The sequence below is a fragment of the Rhyacophila brunnea genome, unplaced genomic scaffold (assembly GCF_057557595.1).
Source record: "Rhyacophila brunnea isolate RB1 unplaced genomic scaffold, BYU_Rbru_1.0 scaffold_19, whole genome shotgun sequence".
Taxonomy (NCBI): Eukaryota; Metazoa; Arthropoda; class Insecta; order Trichoptera; family Rhyacophilidae; genus Rhyacophila; species Rhyacophila brunnea.
In genome coordinates, this window is record NW_028232848.1 from 10,388,212 (window position 1) to 10,406,163 (window position 17,952).

The 17,952-nt window shown below is 37.1% G+C and overlaps 1 protein-coding gene across 1 annotated transcript in view; it reads right to left on the bottom strand.

The window, feature by feature from the left end:
• AsnRS (asparagine--tRNA ligase) overlaps window positions 1-10,956 on the bottom strand; it is a 30,374-nt gene extending 19,418 nt beyond the window's left edge. The window contains exons 1-5 of the mRNA XM_085946152.1: window positions 10,760-10,956; window positions 9,967-10,314; window positions 8,551-8,771; window positions 3,373-3,491; window positions 39-212 (exon numbers count right to left, since the gene is read on the bottom strand). Of these exons, the coding sequence (XP_085802278.1) occupies window positions 39-212; window positions 3,373-3,491; window positions 8,551-8,771; window positions 9,967-10,314; window positions 10,760-10,793 (896 nt within the window). The 5' untranslated portion in view covers window positions 10,794-10,956. The remainder of the gene's footprint in view (window positions 1-38; window positions 213-3,372; window positions 3,492-8,550; window positions 8,772-9,966; window positions 10,315-10,759) is intronic.
• Window positions 10,957-17,952: the final 6,996 nt, after the last annotated feature.

Below are 17,952 nucleotides of genomic sequence, written 5' to 3' on the forward strand. Positions count from 1 at the left end.
TATGTTAAGAAATCAAATGTAGCTATGAAAATACTCACCCAAAATAGTCTAGTTTGAAGAGAGTGGAGCCCCCTTCAACCTGCGTCTGCACCAAAGTGGGGGGGAACATCTCCGTGAAGTCTTTCTGACTGTAAAAGGCTCGGAAGGCCTCCACTACTGTGGATCGCATCCGCAACACTCTCGAAGTGTTTTCACCTCGAATCATGATGTGCCTGTCAACAAGCATTCATAACATACTATTACAATGATTTTAGTGATACTTATTACATATTATTTATTAAGACGGTACTTCAGTGAAACAGCAAATAATTTTCAACTATAGGTGCGACGAAATTTTGGACTCGCTGGCAATCGGAGAGCGAACGTCGAGCTGTGAACACGTCAATTTATTTCGTGATGGCGACGGAGGTATTAATTCTTAAATCGTGTAAAGATGACTAAAAAACGTTACCCATTTACTTGAAAATGAAAACATGTCAATGAATATATTATTATTGTTACTAATAGAACAATAAACAAAGAGGACCCAGTATTTTGTTTTCATCTATGGTGACAGGAGATGAGATACGAGGGTGGGTCAATAATTCCTTAGAAAAAAGCATTAAAACAGTTTTTATTTTTGTATTTTTTTTTTATTTCTCAACATAATCTCCTTGGAGCTCAATACACTTGGTTAGACGTTTCTCAATTTTTTTTAAACCGTCAGAAAAATAAGTTTTCGGAAGGTCCTCAAAATAAGCATTTGTCCGATCGATGACTTCTTCATTTGAAAAAAAACGTTGTCCACTTAGCCATTTTTTTAAGTTTGGGAAAAGGAAAAAGTCACGGCGAATACGGTGGGTGGTCGACCAATTCGAACTTCAATTCTTCAATTTTAGCCATTGATCGTAAACATGTGTGAACACGGGCATTGTCCTGATGAAAGAGGATTTTTTTCCTGTTTAAATGAGGCCGTTTTTCTTCAATTTTGTTTTTTAGCTGGTCCAATAAAGATGCATAATAATCCCCTGTTATTGTTTTTCCTTTTTCCAAATAGTCAACGAAAATAATTTCACGTGCATCCCAAAATACAGTAGCCATAACCTTACCAGCTGATTTTACGGTTTTCGCCTTCTTTGGACATGGTTTGCCTTCGCAATCCACTGCTTTGACTGTTCTTTCGTCTCGGGAGTATAGTGGTGTATCCATGTTTCATCTACAGTCACAAAGCGACGAAAAAATTCATCCGGATTGCGTTGCATGAGCGACAACAGGGCTTTAGAGGCCACCACCCTATTGCGTTTATTGTCGACTGTGAGCAAACGCGGCACCCATCTTGCAGAAATATTTTTCATGCCCAATTTGTCATGTAAAATAGAAATGACGCTACCTTTTGAGATCCCTGTAACCTCAATTATCTCACTCAACTTTAATCTTCGGTCACTTAACACCATATCGTGGATTTTATTGATCATTTCTGGTGTAGTCACCTCTACAGGACGTCCTGAGCGTGGTTCATCCTTTGTTGATGTACGACCACGTTTAAATTCATTTAACCAGTTATAAATAGTTGCAAGTGAAGGAGCAGATATGCCGTGAACTAAATCCAACTCATTTTTTATTTCCTTTGCTGTTAACCCTTTTATATTAAAATGTTTAATAACAGCTCTAAACTCAATTTTCTCCATTTTCCATTTTTCCATTTTCCACAAGCAAATTTTTTTTTTAAATGTACGAGAAACACACAACAACCCGACCAATCTGATTGAAACTTCGCAGCATACTGAATCGGTAGTGCCGCTGCATGAAAACAAACCGCTTACAGTACTAGTCGCGCCACCTGTCGGCTTTTCTAAGGACTTATTGACCCACCCTCGTATAAGTATGTAAAGTTCATCATAGAAATCCTAAGTTGTAGTAGAAGTGGTAAAAGCCAGAGGACCATTTTGAATACAAAAACAGATTATCAATGAACGCCCCAGGTAAATGTGCCTACTGTTTGCCACATCGTAAATTTAGTACGAAGCGAATTAGTATTGTTATTTTGTTCAGTTTTCACAATTCTTACATGTAAATTTTAATTTAATTCAATCGGATGTTAAAAATATTTACTTATAAATATATTTATAGACCAGGTCATAAATCTTGATAAGGAATTATGGGCCATAACAGTCTTACGACTTCAATACAATTGCTTGCAAAATCATATTATTGATTCATTTGATAAGACATTCTGAATGAATAACATATTTTGACGACTTCAAATAGAGCATAAAATAAGTGCATACAGAAGAAAATATGATATGTATGTTCATATTGTGAGAGAAGTAAAAAGCATAACGTCGGCTTAACTCGCAAACTGCTTATCTACAAACTCTATGTTGGCACGAGAAGGAAAATAATGCGATGTTATTATGATCACGTCACGTGCTGTCACATGCTGCTACGGCAACAAATTTAGTCTATGGTTTTGTCATTCCGCAGTATAGTTTGAATGATCTCTATCTCTATAAATTCAATTATGAAAAGTGCCAACTCTAATTTATTAGTATTTTGAATTATTATTCATGGTAATTTCAATTAATTTTAACAATTTCTACATGTGCGTACGTTAAAATCACTTGCGATATTGCATCCATCGATAATATTTTGAACAGAACCCAACCAGCAGATCACAGATAATAGACGTAAACACCAGACATGGATAATGATTTAATAGAAAATCCATAGAGAAAAAAAAAGGAAAACAACGACGTGAGTCAAAAATGTGTAGGCATGTAGACCATAATAAAAGACTTTCATTGAGTCATGCGGCTGCCGATGTAGCGCGGTACGTGTGAGGTGACCTCATTGTTGTTCTGGCGATTTTGGCAGATTTTGTCAATGTGACAATGTTCATTTAAAGGTTCAAAATGTGCTACGGGATGGGAGCATCGGTCTGATAACATTCTAAATACACTTTTTTTCCGTAGCAGCAGCTTACTGTGACAGCACATAACGTGATGATAATGTATTTGACGCATAATTCGTATAAAAACTTTTTGAGGTACGGTTAAAATTATTGTTAAATCTTGAATGTCAAATCAATGAGTATTGTGATTTACATAAGATTTATGTGAAATTCATTAGAAAATATTGCTTAAACCCGAATTTATTCAGTATTAATGCTTTCTATAACACACAATATAGTTACAAGTGTTTTTAAAAGCTGTCAATAAGGTAGTGCACATTGTGGGATTCCCATCATCTACAAACTTTCGCCGTTCCAACCTACCCCATCCATACAGTCCACTCAAATTTACAACTTTAACCAAATTATTTAATTCAACAGTCACACATTTTAAAGGTATCTTTCTAAGACAAGATTGTATGTGGGATGAGTTAATAAATTACCTGTTATCCAACTGCACATCGACATTAGCTTCTTCGTTGAGGATAGTATCAGCTCCACCGGGCGGGGCGAGACCGATCAGCTCCCAGTAGTCCACAACCAGTTCAATTCCACCAGGGGCCTATCAAAACAATGAAAAGTTATGACTTAAGTAATACAGTAGAACTTGGTTATTACGATCACGGAAATAGCGAGATCTCGGATGTAATGAGGAAACATTCGTTGACATTTTAGTTTATGATTTTCTCCATACATTTATTAACTTTTATAATGAGCTATTTCTCGGGTATACCGAGCAAAACTGTTAATATGTCGATCGTTTAAAAACAACATTTTCGACCCTAAGCAATAAAATCCGACCGGGCATGATGCCGCCGGGATCGGATTACGTTTATGGCACTAGTTAATTAGTGTCTAAGTACCTAATTGGTGTTTTCACTGACAAAATTGAAAAAGTATCCACGCATATGGTTGAAATTGCATGTAAAAAATCCAAGCTTTGTGAAGTCAGTAGGTACCTAGATTATCCTCCAGATAACCTTGCCATTGTACACAGTGACAAGGATTTGTGGGTATACGCAACCATATAATAATAAGTAATAAGTAAAAGCCAGGCACTTGATTGGTTTACTCACGTACGCCGTATAATTGTATTAGTAAATTCCAAGCACTTGATTGGTTTACTCACGTTTTAATTCAAAAAAATCTATTCCAAATGATAAGGTTAGGTGGCGGCCACTCTCACTCCCACTTCATTACAATAAACAACTTCTTTTATAGTTTATGAATGCCATGCTTGTTTCAGGGATTTTTACGAAGGTTTTCAGTTATGTTCTATGCTTAAATAGAACGTGGCGCGAAAAATGTTATATAACGATATAACGAGTAATGCTTATAATGAGCAAATTCAGTCGGTCCTATCTTCCTCGTAATAACCAAGTTCGACTGTAGATGGCAGAATTTGTGAAGAAATTATCTAGAGATCAGAGCTTGGATGAAGTGCATTCAGATGTCTGAAAAAATTGTGTTTAACCAATGTATTCTTCTAGTACCAACACATAATATGGGTGCGAAATATGAACCTGAAATTCAAGAGATTCAAAAACTTAATGCCTACTGCATACAGGACACTCAGGGGGCATTGTTTATTGTGTTTTAATGGTCTGACCGCCGTTAAATCATAAATCAAAACTAGCTTCAAAGTCTTGATCTATGGCGACTGACTTTCACATTTCTATCTTAGTAACCTGTATGTATATAATGCAGTGGCGAAGGGTGGAGGGAGGCTGTTAAGATCCGCCATAAATAGTGCACACTAAACTTTGTCAGTCATACGTACGAGGGTGGGTCAATAATTCCTTAGAAAAAAGCATTAAAACAGTTTTTATTTTTGTATTTTTTTTTTATTTCTCAACATAATCTCCTTGGAGCTCAATACACTTGGTTAGACGTTTCTCAATTTTTTTTAAACCGTCAGAAAAATAAGTTTTCGGAAGGTCCTCAAAATAAGCATTTGTCCGATCGATGACTTCTTCATTTGAAAAAAAACGTTGTCCACTTAGCCATTTTTTTAAGTTTGGGAAAAGGAAAAAGTCACTGGGGGGCTAAATCTGGCGAATACGGTGGGTAGTCGACCAATTCGAACTTCAATTCTTCAATTTTAGCCATTGATCGTAAACATGTGTGAACACGGGCATTGTCCTGATGAAAGAGGATTTTTTTCCTGTTTAAATGAGGCCGTTTTTCTTCAATTTCGTTTTTTAGCTGGTCCAATAAAGATGCATAATAATCCCCTGTTATTGTTTTTCCTTTTTCCAAATAGTCAACGAAAATAATTCCACGTGCATCCCAAAATACAGTAGCCATAACCTTACCAGCTGATTTTACGGTTTTCGCCTTCTTTGGACATGGTTCGCCTTTCGCAATCCACTGCTTTGACTGTTCTTTCGTCTCGGGAGTATAGTGGTGTATCCATGTTTCATCTACAGTCACAAAGCGACGAAAAAATTCATCCGGATTGCGTTGCATGAGCGACAACAGGGCTTTAGAGGCCACCACCCTATTGCGTTTATTGTCGACTGTGAGCAAACGCGGCACCCATCTTGCAGAAACTTTTTTCATGCCCAATTTGTCATGTAAAATAGAAATGACGCTACCTTTTGAGATCCCTGTAACCTCAATTATCTCACTCAACTTTAATCTTCGGTCACTTAACACCATATCGTGGATTTTATTGATCATTTCTGGTGTAGTCACCTCTACAGGACGTCCTGAGCGTGGTTCATCCTTTGTTGATGTACGACCACGTTTAAATTCATTTAACCAGTTATAAATAGTTGCAAGTGAAGGAGCAGATATGCCGTGAACTAAATCCAACTCATTTTTTATTTCCTTTGCTGTTAACCCTTTTATATTAAAATGTTTAATAACAGCTCTAAACTCAATTTTCTCCATTTTTGTAAACAAGCAAATTTTTTTTTTAAATGTACGAAAATAAAAAACAACCCGACCAATCTGATTGAAACTTCGCATCATACTGAATCGGTAGTGCCGCTGCATGAAAACAAACCGCTTACAGTACTAGTCGCGCCACATGTCGGCTTTTCTAAGGACTTATTGACCCACCCTCGTATTTGTTTTCATTGAAATAAGACTACAATTTACAGACAGTGTTGGTTAGTTTTTAAAATTCAATTAAACTCTGAGATTAAATTATGCAATTAAATTATACATAACTTTAGAATAATATTTTATAGATAAAATAATATTTTTTTTTTTGGTACTGTGCTCTACTGCGCAGACGCAGCAGGCCCACACGCCGGCGTGTAGCGTGTTAAGTTGACCGGCTTTCAACTTTTCTCGGTAGAGTGTTTACAACCTGCTTATTAGCTTATTCGATGATTACACTGGGCGACTTTACAGGCAGATTGTTAATTCGCCAATAAACAGCTCGTAAAGAAGCTCAATGTAATTGAGGCTTTAGACAGGGTTTAAATGATTTTAAAAACTAACTAACACCATCTGTAAATTGTCGTCTCAGTTCAATAAAAACAAATATGCATGACTTACAAAGTTTAATGTGCACAATTTATAGCGGATTTTAAGAGCCTACCTCCACCCTTCGCTACTGTTATAATGTATCAATGGTTTTAGCGATGTTTAATTTTTGATTCTCAAAAACGTAAATTCAGTGCATAATTTTTAAGATTGGATACCTACTTCTGATAACTGTTATTTGGCATTGTTTCTAATGATTATTATTTTTTTTTTTTTAAATGTATTTGAAAGAAAATTATATTATGGTGATGTGGACTTGTATCTGGGTGCAAAAATAATCTCTATAAGGTCAGATAGGAGTTACTTTTGATACAGGTAATTGATATTTTCAAGTTTTGCTTTTAAATTTGTTAGACATACGTCATGTCATATTCTATTGACACTGATTTTGTGTCGTTCAAATAATTTTTTAATACCAATTAGTGTGCTTTAAACTAGTGTTTCTCAAAATGTGATTAAACAAAGAAATATTTTTTCACCAGTTTGTCTATGACAGCGAATACAATCTGTAATATTGCATTTGCATTGTTGGAAATATAATTTACAACATCGGAGAAGTGATAATATAGATAAAAAATAATGCATACATATTATTTATTGAATATCATTTTGCAGAAAAAAATACGACACCTGACAGGATTTGAACCTGTATCTGATGGATTCACGCCCAAGCATATATGTACACACTAGAAAACATCATTTTGTAGAGAAAAATACGACATCCGACGGTACTTGAACCCGTATCTGCTGGATTCGCGCCAGTATGCTTTTCCAATTAAACTACGGACATCTAAGTTAATTACGATGACTTTAACTAGTAGTTGTTAAATGAAATGCTTGTCGAATTACATTATAATGTTGGCATCGGATTTAGTATATTAAATTAAGGCACGTATCAAGTAATTCCTTAATTATTAGTAGGTACAAGTTTAAGTCCTGTCGGGTGTCGTATTTTTTTTCTACAAAATGATTTTTTCTAGTGTGGCATGAGATGTTTTAAAATTATGTATATTCAATATATAGAATGTTACATTCTGAAATCTTGTGTCTTATTCGTTGAATAAAAAAAAAAGTTTAAGTCCTCAGTCAAAGGGAAAATTTCCAATGTGTAGCTAAGAAAAAGATCTTGAATCTTACATAATAAATATATTGAAATGAAGTAAAATTGATATGTCTAAAGATATGCAAGTCTGGGAAACACTGCTTTATACAAATTTTCAATTAGATCTATTAGTAGATATGACAATTAACATAGGTATTATGTTTACATGTATAATATTTACGACTGGTTTAGACATTTTGAGTGAATCGATCAGGGCTGCACGCTACGTTATAAAATATCATTTATCACTGTCGAACAAGAATGTCTTCTCCACGTGTTAATACTGTGAAATAACAATCCCCTTCAGTGCAGCTTGTTTTCAAATGAGGAACGAATTTTACGCTCCCATGGTGTAGAGATCTGTCAATTTACGTAATTTGAAGCTTTTTATAATAAAAATATGTCTAAAACGATCGGGAGTGATGTTAGAATTAATATTGAAAAACTTTTGTTTTATTGTGATCGCATCTAAAAGAAGACTGATACATTATTGAAATACACCTCTAACACGTATTGTCGCCATGGAAAGTACGTCACTAGAACTCTTCTACATGCGACTGCAGCGGCATCCAGTTTTCACCGATTGCTTGTTGTCAGACAATACATTCATAATATTACTAATATATTTAAATCTTTCTGTATGGGTAAAGAGCGAACACTGATGAGGCAGTGACCAAATGAAGGTAATTCAATGGAAAACCTATGACATTCACCATAAGGTATGCATAATAGATGGAGAAAGCTGATCTAGAACTCTGCTGTACCTTTTACAGAGTGTTCATAATCCTCAGTCATTATGAGAATGATGACAAGGAAGAGAAATTGGCAAAAGCCATAGGACAAAATACTAAACCTGACTAATCGAAGCACACATGCCATAATTTTGGGTTGTTTTAAAAATACATTTTTATACATACATTCAAAACAGACTATTATTGCTTAATATTTGTGTTGATTTTTGCCTGAACGCCGACGATATATAAAATGAATAACGTTAACAGATAAGCAAAAAGGTACTGACTGTTTTTCCTTCAGGTACTTTCTCCAGTCTTCCGAAGAGCTGAACAGTTGACTCTGTGGTGAGGACAAGACCGTTGTACGTCTGGCAAAGCTTGTCGGCTAGAATGGACTGAAGATATCCGCTGCCGTCGCGGATGGAGATGAACATCAGTTTGGCGCCCTGCCTGCGCAGTCGATGCACCCAGCCTTTCACACGCACTCGGGAACCGCTCATCTTTGCACCTAATGAACAATAATTATTGATAATGTAAAACCTTGATTATCTGGTTTTATAATAATAATTAATGATCAGTCAGCTCCGTAAGATTATTATAAAAAAAATGTAAGATTTATGTTAAAGTAAATAGTAGTAAGAATAAATTGTTGTTTGAGTTTTCGTTTATCCGTGTTTTTTTATTAATAGGACTATCTTCATCCCCAATAAGTCTGGATAGTCGGGGGTCTACTGTAATACTTTATGCACAGCTACGCATGGTTGAATAATTATAAAAATAACACCATTTTCGCTTCTAAGTGAAGTATATACACCCCACATGGTGGAGGTTATATCAGATTTGTTTTACAAGGAATGGTTGTTAGTTATCCGCGTAACTCATTGGGTCCTTGCTTTGAATTGAAGACACAAAAAAGAGAGATCAAATTAGAAAGATTGTTGACCACATTGTCACAAATTAAAAATTATTAACACAATGTTAAGGGATACATCAGTGAAACGGCAAATAATTTTCAACTATAGGCGCGACGAAATTTTGGACTCGCTCGCATTCTGAGAGAGAACGTCGAGCTGGAAACATGTCACTTTGTTTCGTGATGGCGACGGACGTATTAATTCTTAAATCGTGTAAAGATGACTAAAAACGTTACCCATTTACTTTAAAAAGAAAACATGTCAATGAATATATTATTATTGTTACTAATAGAACAATAAACAGAACATTAAATGGACGTATGTTGGATTTATATGACAAATTATATTTCGTTTGGCATGCGTCATTTGCACCCGCGACCCGCAATCCGTGCATCGCCTAGCCACGATCTTTTTAGACTGTGCCTCAACTGAGGTACAGCCTTAACCAAAACTGATTAGAGTTTAATTGCAGTAAAGTAAAAGATGTTAAAATAGTGTAGATTTTGGTTAATTGGCGAACAATAGCATGCACGCCTTCCCAAAATCCCATCCGCCGCCTTTGAAGCAAAACATGACGATTTTTTGTCACGAATAAGCAGGATTCACTCAAATATCGCATATAAAAAATTTTCACTTCAAAAAGTTATTTTATTACTTATTTGGGACACCAATTAGGCGACTATTAGGCCAGGCACCAGAGCCTGGCAGTGAGTAGAAATCCGGCCCTGAATCCAGCTGTAAAAAAAATAAACCACCAGCTTTGGAAAAACTTATAATCATTCTACTTACATTCTTTTACTTTAACCAATTTGGCTTCAGGCAGACTGGTATCTTGGGTGATAACAATCTTCTTGGCTTCCTCCATGTTGTGCTGGCGTTTCTCTGCATCTTCAGCTTCTTTCTTGCCTTTGTTTTCATTCTTCTCGGCTTCCTTAATCCAGAATTTGTGCACTTTCTTCAGCTGGGTCTTGGCCGTGGGCTCATACACAGAGGGGTCTGCTTTACTGTCAGAGTATATGGTCGGGAAGGGCTCCTTTCCGGCTTTTCGCATAGCCTGTAAAACAGTTTTGAGAGGCTTTTCCTTAGTGCCGTCTCCGGTTTCGTCATTTCCGCGGGAGTCGGAAGTATAGATCTCCGCTTAGAAAACAATTCAGAATGATTAAAATAATGCACTTAATTCTTCAGTTAAAGTTTTGTTCATAGTGGAAAAATAATGTTTTTATAGGATGATGTCATAAAACATGACCATTCGTAACACCAATGATGAACATTTGCATTTTTTCTGCTCCAGCAGCGATTTAAAAAAAAAGTATGTACATAATAGGTATTTACGAAATTATTATACTTAAACCATTTTTGACATTTCCATATTGGAACTATGTTACGGCAGATTTTGAGAGACCGAATACTTATATTATATCCGCTGCGAATAAAATAAGCATACATGAATGGTGACGACTGCTTAGAGATAATTGTTATATTTTTTCAGGAGCATATTACAATCATCATTTAGAAAATTGCACAAAATGACAAAATGAAAAGTGACGTTACGATAGTGCCGGTGTAAAACATAAAAACTAACCTAATGACAACGTGGATACGTCTAAATCTGCCATTCTGTTTACTTATTCACTTGAACTTTTCTGGATAATGCGCCTTCTTCGCAATAACGTGGCATATATCGATATAACGTGATAAACTCACTGCTACACCACTACTATAATTATTTCAATATCGTGAGTGAATGATGAAATTACACGATATAATTGCCTTGTCTCTGATTTTTTGAGAATTACTTTTTTTTTAAAAAAGCCAGTGTTGCCATATTTTTGTCATGGAAAGTACGCTGGCCAAAGACATTACACGGTGCCTACAGATGGGCACGTAAATGTCAAACTGAAGCTCGCTTTGTAGGCCTACAGATGAAGTGGGCCGTACTCGGACATAAAAATTATTATTTATAGCATATATTATTATATTTATTATTAGCATTAGCAGCCTTTACACACACATTCTTTACTGCATGCTCAGAAGCGTACGCGCCGGGACCCGTTATTGAGCGCGTAATATCACACGTGTCAGATGTCTGCTGCTACAATTTACATGTCAACTATATCCTTTTTTACTAGTCCATGTTTTGAGGAGCACGGGCCGGGATTGAGCGTCTAAAGGCATATCGCGCGTTCATAACGGCATGATCGTGGAAGTCGCTAGAGCACACAATAATTCAACGGTTTTAGTAAGAGTGAGTGTGTTATTTTGACACACTGCATTTTGACATTTAACTCAAACACAGTTTCGCAAACAAACCATTCTTGAGATAAAACAATTCAATCAAATCCTTCCGCACACAACATAACCAAAATATAATGCGTGAACAAGATTATTAATATAATAACATAGGTAGTTTAGTTTTATACAAGAAGGCATCATTACACACTTAATTTGTACACTATAAATGGATATACAAAGAAGAAATATTATACTAGCTGAGGTTGTGCAGGCGCAAGTATAAGTATAAGTCAAAACAAAAAACAAAAAGTCTGGGTTAAAGACAATTAAAAGACGGTGTTTTGGTCACCTACCCTTAATTCGTGAATTACGTCAAAACTATCCCAATGATTTAAAAAAATATTTAATAATGAACAGTAGTTCATCATCCTCAATATCCCCGACTCCTAATCCATATTTGACATGTTTGCCGTTGGAAGCTCTTGGTTCTTCGTGAAGAGCAGCAGACCGTAACACCGCAATGATGGCTCATATACCTACTTCATCTCTTCCGCTACCGCTACGTCGAATTTCCTCTCCTTTTTTATAACTCTCCGAAAAAAAACCCCAAGGCTTTGATATTTTTTTTACTACAAAGTCTCTATTAGCATCGGGAAATCCTCTCTCTTTGATGAAATTAATTATTTTTGTATACGCCACATTGCGTAAATTTCTATTTTCATAAGCCGCCGATTTGATTCTCAACAAACATGGGAATATTTTATACATGTTCATAAGATCCGTAATAAATTGGCGAGAGATATTGCAAACGTTCATTTGTGACGAACGTAGTTAAACGATTTAACGTACGGCACACGTGAAGGATTAAACGTGGTAAAATCTGTTAAAAAAACGACTTGACGTACGGCACGCGTGAAAGATTGGACGCGACGAACCCCACTCTTTCCGCTGTTCGCTATGCGACTTTAGACACAGTCACGATCATTCCCGTGCGACATCGCGCACACGAGGCTTTCACGCAGACAAGATTGTGTGTATCCAGACCGCTATTGATTACTTTTTCAACAATACTTCAGCTGATGAGCTTATTTTCATTATGAAAAGTTCCCGCAATAAAAACTTTATAAAGATTGAGGGTAAGAAAGAATAATGCAAATGGAAGTATTTTATTTTTAATAGCAATACAAAAAACGCATAATATTTTGAAAAATTAAACACAAATCGGTTAATAACAATACGTTCATGTTTATAAATGGCTAAATCTTGGAAAAAAAATATGATCTTGTATTTATATATTGTTCATAATAAGTATATAAAATTACATATTATTCGAATGTGACTTTGAAGTCCTTGAGATAGGGTATGCTCTTTCTTCGTCGCGTGAGGTTATATTCTACTAATTTATATTCTTTTTTCTTGTCGTTGGTCATTCCTCCGTTTTTATTTACTGGTCATACCCGCGCGTCCATTTTTTATGTATGTTTGCAGTAGTGTATGTATTTTTCAATACGAGTGGGCCGAACACAGTGTTGCCAACCGTACTATAATTATAGTATTTGTACTATAATTTTGGTCCGCGTACTATGTACGATATAAAATAGGTATAGTACGCCCAAAATACTATAATTTTGAAAATCGTACTATAATTTTACATATAAGTACTATAATTTTGCACTTGCCATTTCGCAATCGAGTGGTCTTCGGAAATTTGTAAATTTGCGGCCCGCGGCGAAATATTTTTCCTAAAAAAAACAAGCCGACTATGAAAAATTGGGAACCTGCGGCCCGCGACGAAATATTTCACCTAATAAAAACGAGTCGACTGTAAAAAATTGGGAAAATTTTCATTTTCAACAGATGACAACGCGTACTATATTTTATCCCCAAATACTATAATTTTGGAGGCTTTGTACTATAATTCCACTTTCAAAATATGGCAACACTGTCGAACAGCAAAGGTCATTCGTAGTTCATTCAGAGAGTAATCTCAGCGTTGAAAGGACGTCATTTTAATTCAGTCTAACCTCAAAAACCTCTAACCATCGGGGATTTATTTTAAGAAACGCAATAATTATTAATTACAATTCTCGGTCGAATGAATAATTATTATTATTATTATTACCTTCAAACATAACATGTATGCGACATAACACCTGATGCCGGCCGACAGAATACAGGGCTGTCAAAATAATATCAATCTAATAAATGGTACGTTTTAAAAAGTTACAAATTTAAAGTTAAAAATAGCTTCCTATACAGATGGAATAATTACATACTTCCAAGCGTCAAACGGCATACAACATTCATCTAAAATAATTATGAAAATACTAGCTGATTATGTTATGTTATTTTTGTATTGTTCTTATTTTTTTGCTTATCAAAATATTTCACATATTATCTGATGATCTGTATTTTGGATATATCGTAATATGTATCTTGTCTCATTAAAATTGCTATTAAGTTGATATAACATAGGAAAATCTGTAAATCATTAAAATGTTAATTTCGTTATAGTTTTTAATTAAACCGGTGCAATTACATATTAGATTTAAACACTGTTGTACTGTGTGACTTTTATAATATCAGATAGCCTTACGCGAGATGGGCAAGATAAAAAATAAAACTGTAGGATGTCGGCAGAAGAGTAAACAAAACCCAGCTCATTGGATAACCGAATGGTAAGCAACTGTATATATTAGATTTTCCGCCAAATTGCACACAATTAAAAACAATTTATCACAAAAACAAGTAAGACGTCTTCGACAGCCCTGGGTGATTCAATAAAGTCGGCAGTTTTTTTTTGTCTTGTTCTCTGCGATCCGCTAGCTTTGAATAAAAAATAATCCGTGGGTGACCACGTTAATAATATTTTTTTATAAGTATAAATTATTTCTTGCATTGGCTTTACTGACCAACAAAATACAATAATTATTGTACCTACCAACTAAAAGTAAAGTTGCGTTACTTGTTTGTAAAAGTGTCAGACTAAATTAATTAAACTAATCGGGTAAGTAATAAAAAGTCATTAATTGAGTTAGCATTTACTTTGAAGAATTCCATTTTAAAAGAAATGAAAATATAATTAATTATATTTTCATTTCTTTTAATAAAAAGTCACTTTCTTTTTATAATAAACAGACATCACTACTTATATTAATTTTTTTTTAAATATGCATTAGAATTAAACAATATGTACCTATTTTTTTTTTAAATAATTATGTAATAGGTCTAACACATTCAAAATAAATACTATTAATAATAATGTTTTTTGGATAGCACATGAAATAAAAATGTAGGTAGATATGTATTTCAACATTCTTCGTATGTTTAGCTCTCGGACAATTTCAGGTTAAAACGTTATTAATATATTATAATTAAGTTTATATCGTGGCTATCCATCATATTGGTTGCAATATTTTCCACCAAACAGCTGATTAACAAATTGAATTTAATAACCTTTACGTATATTAGAAGATATCATTTTTTGGTCACCCCATATTTTATACACTTTGACAGTGTTATGATTTAAATTAAATAAGAGATCATTATTTACTTTAGACCAAAGCATTGTCGGTGACCTTTGAATATTACCAGTAGAGCAACAATTCCGGACCACATGTAAAAAAATCATATTTTCAATTCTCAAGGGCAATTCTGTAGAGCGTCCCCTTAAGGATTTGACTTTCTTATTGTTTACATGTTGCGTCTGACAGTTTATTCTAACTATCAAAAAAAATATTTTGGACGAACGTTAAGTGATAGTTAAGTGAACATTAAGTGATCAGTGATTATGGCGCAACATCTGAATAACCATGAGGAGGATATTCTAAAAGCAATGGACACCAAACGGCGAAGCAGAACTGCTACAGGAGGAAAAGTTCAACGTACGAGCGTCGATTAAGATGCTGATGTTTGAGGTATCCTCGTTACGTACCTTATTTCAGCAGGGGGGCCCGGCAAGGAGTGGCACAACGCCCAAAAAATAATTCTTGGCGGCCCCCGCGGTCGTAGAGTTAGGTCTAAATGACAAGTTGCGTCGGTGCGACCACTCGTCATCAGCTAACCATCTGACGGAGAGGACCATCGCGGCCCTCCAGAATGCGATGTTTTCCCAACGGGACAGCTTCTGAAAGGGTATGTAAAGGTTAGTGGATTGGGCAACCAATCCTCAAAACATCATAACAGCGATGAGCCTGTACCAAAAAAAATCGAAGAGGGTTTTGGGGACAACGCATAATAAAATTTGCGAGAACATGACTCAGATCCTTACCGGAAGGATACCTTCACTCGGGAGGCACTATCAAGGATTCCTCCGAGCTGAGAGTCCCGGAAGGCCCTCGAACTCACATTATGGCCGGGATACTCCCAAGGGGCGACGTCCTGTGGGAAGGGAGTTCTCCATCGGAGGTACGGGCTCCACCAGGGATCCGTACTCTAAGCAAAGGTGACCGCATCTGGACGACCAACAACATTGGGGGCCGCCTAAGAGACTTTCGGGGAGTCTGGATGGCGTAGTGTACCCCCCCCCAACATTGGTAAAAATTATAGCCGTAGCCCGCATACCTTTTGTGCGGATACCACCATTGGTAAGTCCTTCGTTACTTTTACGGAAAGAATTTCAAACGCAAATTCAGCAGAGGTCACTCTCGAGATCGAGGACTTAAAGAACTCAGGGGTTCTAGAAGAAGCGGGTCAAACCCCCAGTTTTTCTCTCAGCCCTGTTTCTGATCAATAAAGAAGACGGGGCTCTATGCCCTGTTTTCAACCGAAAGCGTTTGAATGCGTTCCTACAGCCAAAGCCATTCAAACTAATTCACCATTACGAGGTTCCAGCCGTCTTACAAACAGAAGACTGGCTAGTAATAATAGATCTAAGCCAGGCGTACCTCCAGGTATCAATGGCTTCTCAACATCGTCGATTCGTTCAACTAGCCTACCAAGGGGAGCTCCTACAATTCACGTGTCTCCCGTTCGTACTGCCAACCGCTCCGATTATGTTGGCATCCCTGACCAATTGGGTCGCTGAACGCCTACGAAAGAATGGCTGAGAATATTCACTTACCTAGACGACTTCTTAGTAGCCAACCAATCCGAGAAACAGTCTCGGTTCAGGTGGAATACAGGATAACCTTCCTACAGTCTTTAGGGTGGTTAATAAATATTAAAAGATCCTGTTTGAACCCAAGCCAACAATGAGGGTCCCTGGACATCACGTAGAACACACACAACAAGCGGAGGTTTCTGTTGCCGGAGAAATGTGTAGCACTCCGTCACCATCTGCTAATGCAGGTACAAAAAGGCAGTTGGTCCCTCAGACAGGCACATATCCAATCCCTTCTGGGGCGACTCAACTTCACATCCTACCTCCACGAGGAAGGTTGCATTTCCGACGGCTACAAAGCTCCAGTCATCAATATGGCTAAGGTCCCATCCTCGCTAATTGATAACAATCCCACCACAGACCCAACGGGACATCATGTGGTGGCCCTAGGCGATAGGATCCTCAGATTTGACACAATGCAGGTACAAAGAGGGAGTTGGTCCCTCAGGCAGGCACATGTTCAATCCCTTCTGGGGCGACTTAACTTCGCATCCTACCTCCACGGGGAAGGTTGCATTGCCGACGGCTACAAAGCTCCAGTCATCAATATTGTCGAGGTCCCATTCTCGCCAATAGACGACAATCTCACCACAGGCCTAACAGGACATCATGTGGTTACTCCAGGTGATAGGCTCCTCAGAGTTGACACACATCAATCACTTCCTGACGACAGACGCAGCTGACACAGGCTAGGGAGCCCAACTAAATGAACACCACCTATCAGGTACGTGGGAACAAGACCAGTTAGCATGGCATAGCAATCCAACAGGAAAGAAATGTTTGCAATTCAATCTCAGGTACAATCAATCATAGGATCAGATCTGCTTCTGCAGACAGACAACAAAACAGTGGTGGCATACATCAACAACGAGGGCGGCACAAAATCTGTCACCCTCCTACAACTGCGTGGCAGATCATCTCTCCCGCAGACAAGTCATTCCCGAATGGCACCTTGTCTACACCGCAACCACCCCCCTGTTTTAAAGATGGGGTGTTCCTGAGGTGGACTTATTCGCAAGCGAAACAGCACATGTCATTGCAACGTATGTGTCACGAGACGTTACAGACAGTGGCGCGCTGTTTCACGACGCCTTCAGCCGAGTGTGGGACTTCAGACTGGCGTGGATATTTCCCCCATGAAACATACTTTCACGAGTCCCAGCGCACCTGAACTCAGCAAAAGGGAAATACTTACTAGAGTGGCACCGAGCTGGAAACAATGCTTTTGGGGAGTGGACTTACGAAAAAGGGCGATAGTACCTCCTTATACAATGCCTCACCTACATACGACACTAGTAGGTATGGAGACCAACCGTACACCTCCAAGGACCCAGGACCTGTCCCTTTAACTATGGATAATTTCGGGTGGGGTGAAAATAACATCAAATTGAATGGTGGAAGAAAGGGCACTCCTTACTTCCAGATGGCGGCCTTCGACTCTA